This window comes from Corapipo altera, unplaced genomic scaffold (assembly GCF_003945725.1).
Source record: "Corapipo altera isolate COAL_440 unplaced genomic scaffold, ASM394572v1 180, whole genome shotgun sequence".
NCBI lineage: Eukaryota > Metazoa > Chordata > Aves > Passeriformes > Pipridae > Corapipo > Corapipo altera.
Window position 1 is genome coordinate 1296620 of NW_020884915.1, and position 7500 is coordinate 1304119.

The 7500-nt window shown below is 40.9% G+C and overlaps 1 protein-coding gene across 8 annotated transcripts in view; it reads left to right on the plus strand.

Annotated features, from left to right (window-relative positions):
* The window catches only part of EBF3 (EBF transcription factor 3), a 125606-nt gene that overhangs the window by 73189 nt on the left and 44917 nt on the right, over positions 1-7500 (plus strand). For 5 of the 8 annotated variants that reach the window (XM_027655244.1, XM_027655247.1, XM_027655246.1 and 2 more), the window contains exons 7-8: positions 3615-3696; positions 6666-6810. In XM_027655244.1, coding sequence (XP_027511045.1) covers positions 3615-3696; positions 6666-6810 — 227 coding nt within the window. The remainder of the gene's footprint in view (positions 1-3614; positions 3697-6665; positions 6811-7500) is intronic. The other 3 variants (XM_027655249.1, XM_027655251.1, XM_027655250.1) reach the window with 1 other exon arrangement.

The following is a 7500-nucleotide window of genomic DNA, read 5'->3' on the forward strand; positions in this document are numbered from 1 at the left end:
AGAGGTGAACAGGATGAAAAGGCACTTGCAGGGCTTAAAAAATCTTCTATGGAAAAAAACCATCTTTCATACCGCAAAAAAAAGTCTCCCGTAGGTTGTTATGTGCAGAAGGTGGAGGCTTAAGAGCAGACACATTTGCAGATGAACTGCTTTTACTCGCTTCTCCGAGACATGACATTTGTTCAGAAGATTAGCCAGGTTGTAATGTGGAGCATAATTGCACTGTGCGGATGTCCCAGAAGTGAAAACCTAATTGCTTGACAGGCCTATAACTTTGTGGTACGCTCTCACCTTGTTAGGTCCTTTTCTGATGCGGTTCAAATGCAGGCTGGCCGCAGGTGTGCCTAATTTACCTCGCAACAGAACGTGTGGAGTTTAATTGCACAGTGGTTGTTAGGAAAAATTGGTGGGTGGAATATCAAGTGACTTACTGTATGCGGATGGCAGATGGGCGGCGAGAGGCACCGCCAGATAAGTGTATAGGTGAGGTGAGTTAATAAAAGATGTAAATTTTAGCTTAAAATAGTGGAGTCTTGTGGAAGGTAATACATTTTAATTAAGATGGTAGCAGGCCCCTTTCTAACAGTGGGAAAAAATCAGAGCAAGGGAACATCGCAAAGACTGCATTTTTCTCTGTATCAGTATTTTAGGAACAGCTTAGCACATTTGGGAAGGCTCTTCTGTAATAAAAAATTCTACAGTTTGTGCATGTGACGCAAAGTATAGCAGGGAGAGCCAAATCTAGGAAGGCTTGACTTTTCTCATTCTGTTGGAGCATCAAAGTTTGAGACATGACCAAGCAGAGCACTGATCCAGGTCCTTGCTTCTTACTCTGCCACAGAGACCTTGTCTCTGGAGCTCAGGGCTAGCAGAGAAAGTGGTTGTGATGGAAGGAATGGGTTTGTAGTGCCCACAGTCCTTGTTGGTCAGCGGAATGACCAAGCCAGTCGTCTCCTCCTGGCAAGCAAACACCCTGCATGGGAATGTGGTTTTTAACTTATGTTGTCTTCCTCTAAAAATCTTGTCTTGATGCCACCTGTGCTCCATGAACTCTCTGAAAGCACAGATTAAAGAATGAAATAAAATATCTCAGTATCAAGGAATGTAATGGAGCTGAAATACAAGTGCTGCTTGTGTTCACTCTAGCCTTGAGGCCTCAATATTTAGCCCAGTGCTCAGGGCCATCTAAATAAACTTGATGATGTCTAATTTCAGCAAGAGTGGGTCCTTTTCACCAAATAATTGAACAAATACTGGTTCCAGTTGATGTTAGTGAAAGGGTGCTTAATGGCCCTTTTTCTTTGACACCATGTGAGCTCTCTGTATAGAAACAATTCATCATGAATGCTTCACTCTAAAAACAAGGAGCAATGCTTAGCATTCCTAGTGCACAATTCATTGGAGAATTTCCGAGCAATTTACAAACATTAGCTCAATAAGCCTCACAACACCCATTTGAGATCAGAAAAAAAAAAAAAAAGGATAAGATACTGCTCCTCAGCCCCGATGCGGCACTAAGGAGCTGTAAAGCTGGAGGCTTGTCCCAGCTTCTAAATCCCCAGTGCCAGGTGGTCCTGTGTGTGGGCATCAGCTGGTCCTTGCACATCATCACAATCTGTGCAGTGGAAGGTGTGCAAAACCAAAGATACGACAGAAATGTTACATTTAGAATCGTAGAAACAGAATGGTTTGGGTTGGAAGGGATCTTGAAGACTATCCTGCTCCAACCCCCTGCCACGGACAGGGAACCTGGCCTGTACTCAGTTGATAGGGAGAGAATAAGTATATTAAAAACCCCCAAAACCTAACCGACGCAGATAAAATTAAGGGGAAGTTGTGTCTAACAAAGATGAAGTTTCGTGGAGTTGCTGATAATGTCCCTGCAGCAGTGTCCAGAAAACCTGAACATCCGAGTTTGGATATCACATCAACCACCACGGAAATCCCGATCTTTTACAGCTTGACAGCTAAAACCCCTGTACAGGTTTTGGGATAAGAATTTTTAAAGAAGTGTGCATTCAGCTGAACTGACAGCATTGGTTTATTTATGCGGTTTCGGTAAAACTGGTTGTTTCCCTACTTGCCTCTCTGATGAGAGATCGCTCCTTCAGCATTAGTGTCCTGTAGTAATATCAGGGTCCTGCTCAAGGTTTAATGGAAAAGGAAGAGCTGAGATTAAAAGCAGTGGTTTGTGATCTGGGGATAATTCCATGATACTCCTGTACAACCTTTGAAGTTTCTCAGGAGTGAGCACGATGTGGTGCAGCCACAGTTGTACTTTTTATTGACCATGGTAGGTTCATGTTGGGTGCTCAAAAAGGGATGAGGTGCCTGTCTTGCCTCTTGCCAGGAATGCTGTTGGCACATGGAAATTTCTATGAGGTGTGTACAGCAAGAATAGTCATGGTCAGTTATAATATGACTGATACGAACGAACAAATAATAATTGTTCATATTCTAAATGTGAAAGCTCTGACTAACCTTGCTGTTCAACACGTATGAAATTGGGCAGCACAAGCTGCTGGACTCGAGCATCTGAGGAACTCTGGGTGAGGAGAAAGTCCTGAGTTTTGTTTGTCATTAGCTCTCACTACTTAGACAGAAAACAGACCCGCAAAATATTTTTTAGAGATGAAACACAAAAACATATCAACATAAAGAAAAGATGTGGTGTTGGGCTGTGAATGTCCTCCTGTGTGATGGTAGGACAGTGAGGGTCCCCCATTTTGCTTCACCTGCAGGGTGGAGACTTCCCAGTTCAGTTTCTTCCTCCAGTATGGGAGTGCGGCATAAAGGAGTTTCCATCTTTCCAAGCTTTTCCCTTTCCTCTAAGTGCTTGCTGTGTTCCCCTGAGGCAGTGTTGCTGCAAAAACGGTTTATGGGGAGATGCCTGGATGATAAGGGTTAGTCCTAAATAATTGCTGGTTGCCGCTCAGCAGAAATAAGCTGGATTTCGATCCCTGGGTAGAGTGACTCCTCACAGCTAAAGGCTGGCAAAGGTTGAAGAGGTCGTAAGACAGGGCCTAATTTGCCATGTTCCTTTCCTTTCAAAAACAATGAGGAAACTGGGGCCTTGCCGGTGGGCAGATCCTGCCTGGATCTCCCTGGAGTCAGCAGGAGTTGGATCGAGTCCCTTTGAATAGCAAGCCTTTCCAAACCAGAGGCAAAGCCAAGTGTTTTTCAGAAGATTGATCATTCATTACCTTTGGAGTTTTTCAACGTAGAGGTCATTACTGCTAATATAAGTTGTGAAAAAATAAGAAGTATTAAAAAAATAGAGACAAATTCTCATCTGGTGTAAGTCCTTGCCTTTGAAGTCAATGAGTCATCGAAATCAACTTTCCCACACCGAGTTAAGGATATGGCCTGGAGTCGATACATTTGTAGTTGTTGAAAAATTAAAAATATAAATTTGCCTTTCCTTGGCAATAATGTTCTGTTTATGACAGAGATTCTTATGCTTTAAAATAAGTTCATTAACGAATAGGAAAGTAATATTTCACTACCAGTATTCTTTTGGGTAAAACTATTTATGATTAAATTTTATTAAACTTTTTAAAAATTGGATTTACATTTTGATGAATCTAATAGATTTCAATTTTGTATTTTTATAGATTCTTTCTAAAGTTTTTCCTCAAGTGCAATCAGAACTGTTTGAAGAATGCAGGCAACCCGCGAGACATGCGAAGATTCCAGGTACAGATCCCTCTAAAAGCATAAACGATATATAAAAGACTTAGTCACGTCTTCATCTTGAACTTTTCGTAATGGAAAATCAGTATTGTGGCTTCTACTTAGTGTAGTTCCAATGCTTAAAAAAAATAGCTGTCAGTATTTTACATTTCCCCTCTAATTTAAGTGCTGGTTCTTGGGATGTTCCAAGTTCTGCAGTGGAATGTAATGGATCAGTGCTGAAGCAAGTGAATCTCTCCTTAAAAAATATTTCCCTAATTTTCCTTCCTACTAACACCTTGTGTAGTAGTTTGGAGTATGCTCAGACCTGTAGAGGTTTTACATAGACTGAGTAGTTTGATCTTACTGATGACACGACTGTGGAGCGTAGGGGAGTTTGGATCTCGCACAGGGGTTTTTCAGGTGCACAACTTGTAAATCCACCAGTGGTGGCCCAACACACATATTTTTGTTTCAGTTGTGTTAGAAAATGTTTAATACTTCACTTTCTCCTTACAGCTTTTGAGATATCCTGTGGTGAATCATAACACTACAGAGAGACAGCTGACGGGATGGACAAATGATTTCCTCCGTATGTGGGGTCATTCGAAAGGCTTGTTAGGAAATAAATGCCTTTTATTTGAAAATATTACACCATGAGTCATATTTGATTCTAATAATAAAGTAGTATTGAGATGTTCAAGATTTTCTTGGTTTGGAGAAGAATAACTTGTGGTTAAACTTGATAGAAAAACATGTGACATCTGTTTTCATGCACAGCCAACCAACTGGGGAAGCCAGCACCCTTGAGCCAGCCAACAGAAAAGATCTGTAGCTGGGAAAAAAAATATTCCTTCAAAACAATTGAGCCAAGCTTCCATTTTTCATGCATCTCAGCTTCACGTGGCATCGGTGATATTGATCCATCTGAACAGAACAGAAGGTCAAACCTGGAATGAGTGGAAATGTCCTCTTTGTCTCACTGATGACTAAATGAAGCATCAGTCAGGAGTGATCTTGTGGTTGACAATGGAGCCAGTAGGCACTAGAAAGACTTTCCTGGGTCTCTTTAGCTAATCTTCCTGCCTCTCAGAAGGTTTAACTGGACTTAACAGGATGTCAGATCTTGAACAGTATTTTTACCTGGTTTCACTGTCTCAGCACCTTTCTGGAGGTGCACTGCAGGAGGAAGGTGATATAACAAAGCGTAGCACGTCGACTTTCTTTTGCTGAACTACAGTATTTTCCCTTGGTGACTGACCTATATATTCATGACAGAACAAAAATAGTTGTCATTTTCATATACACCTTGCTCTGTCTTTTTAATACACCGTGTTCTAAGAACCAAACCCAGAAATCTTGGCTGAAAATCACGATTGTATGTTTTGCAATATTTCTTAAAGTCTGGGAATCTCATTAGGAGTGAAAGTTGATAGCCCAGTGGCCTGGCAGCAACTCTGTGGCCAAGGGGAGCATGCAACCTCAGCACTCTCCAAAGTGGATGTTGACAAGAGTCAAAGTGTCCACTTGTGGGAGGAGAGAGCTGGGGAAGCAGAGCAGCCTGGCAGAGAACTGCCCTCAGGCTGTTCTAAAGGGTACCGCAGATGGCTGTCTCAAAGGAGGTGGGATACACAGGAAAGGTGCTGTGATAGCTGAAAGCTCATTATGACTTGTGAATAAGAAACAGGATCAGAGGTGATCCAAAACACAGAAGCAGACAAGAATTTTCTTCTGATGCCTTGGACCAGCTCTGTGCAAAAGGAGGCTCATTTCTCCCCTTCCATTTGTGTTTGTTAAGTGTTTGGGTTGAGGAGCTGGTGGGAGAACCCTTCAATCATCTTTGTTACATCCCAAAGTAAAATAAACGGAAGGTGAAAACTAAAATTTGTCCTACCTTTTGCTGCCGTCACTGGTTGGGTTGATAAGGTCTAACTCAGCCTTTGACTTTCCGAACTCTACTAACCCCAAAGAAATCGCTGCAGTGCATGAAATCTTTCATGCAGAAAACCTGGAACCCACAGCACAGAGCCCACTCTGGAGTATTTAAATAAGATGTAAATGTCTCTCTGGGATAATAGTGCTGGACTTACGGAACCGTGTTCCACACAAACACAGGCGCAGCTCCCAGTTTCCTCCTTGGCTTGTGTTCACGCGATATCGCTTCCGGAAGGAGTTTCACAGCTCCATTGTGTAGGTGTTTTTATCGGGAAGGTTGTGCGTTTTGCATATGTTCCTTTGCCATTTTCTACTGAGAAGCAGCTGGAAGCCAAAGGAGGCCCTATCCATCATCTCTTCTATGGCCGGACTCTGAACCTGGACACAAGAATAGGAGCCTTTCACTCAAAAATAAAGGAGGAAATTCCATTGACATACCAGGGTCAATCACCATCCAAATGAACTTGAGAAGGGATACTTTTCATGGATTGAAAACACTTTCACTATTCATATTCAACTCGGTCTTTTCAGATGCAAAAAAGTTCATTATCAGACATTAAATGTAATTGTAAAACTGACCTGGAGATCATTTACTGAAGAAAAAATGGGGAGTTACAATGGTTCCTGATTTATTAAGCTTTTTTTATTTGGAATCCTCACAACCCTTCATTTGAAGACAGTCTCAAGTGAACAAATTTTAATTAGATAAACTATCTAATCAATATATCAACAGATCAATCAAAACAGCAGCTTTTAAAATGAGTGGCTAGAGGGGTGTTTCTGAAACTAATGGTTAGAAGAATATTTTCCTGAATTGAATTCATTTGTTAGCATAATAGGAGATTAAACTCTAATTAGTGTAGCAGGTTCTGAAGAGAAACAATTGTGAGTTAAAAATCACCAGTGGTCGCCGCGTAAACAAAGATGTATTCAGACATGTCATTCACTCGGTTTAAATAGAAATAGAAAAGTAACAGGATGTTGTTGTGTCTTACGAGACCTGATTCAGTGCAAACCTGCAGGATTTTTTAAATGTAAGGTTTTGTTCTCTTTTCCAGGTTGTTGTATCAACAACAGTCAATGTGGATGGCCACGTGCTGGCTGTCTCAGACAACATGTTTGTACACAACAATTCCAAACACGGGAGGCGGGCTCGCCGCCTTGACCCCTCAGAAGGTACGGCCCCTTCTTATCTGGAAAATGGTAGGCACACATTTACATGTCTTTTTTTTTTATTTGCAATGCCTTTTTTATTTTATTTTTTTTTAATTTTTTTTTTTTGTTTTTCACCATACTTTATGTTGAGACACTGCTACATTTACTTTTACATCATTTCTTCTCTCATCCATCAAACCACCTATTAAAAAAAGTCCATTAGTATTTCTCAACCCTTGTCAACTAGAATATGGACACTTCTGAATTTGCTTCTGACTCCTTTCTTTATTTAATACTTAGAGTTTTGCAGTCACAACCAGTTTTTCATCTTTTCCTCTTTTATTTCTTTTCTTTTTTTTTTTTTTTTCAGTCTTGTTTTGCTTGCAGCTTTTTCTTGCTCTTTAATTTGACTTGATTTTATTTTGGCTTGCCATATTCCTTGATCCAGAGGTACAGTCTCAGGTTATGTATGCAAGTTTAAGTGGATGGTAAAAACATGACTGAATCTGTAAAGAATTTACTGTGAGGTCAATTTCCTGTGGCTGGGCCTTACTGCAGATTATGGCAGGAGGGGGTTTGTATGAGAAAAACAGCATAAAATGTTTTTCTTCAGCCTGACTCAATGTGATTGACTTCTTGCCTGAACTGCTAAAAGAAGATAGTCTGAGATGAAGAGGAGAATGAAAAGTGTCTCTGGAAATCCAGAATTGTGAAATCCTATCTTTCTGGAGCCCGTCA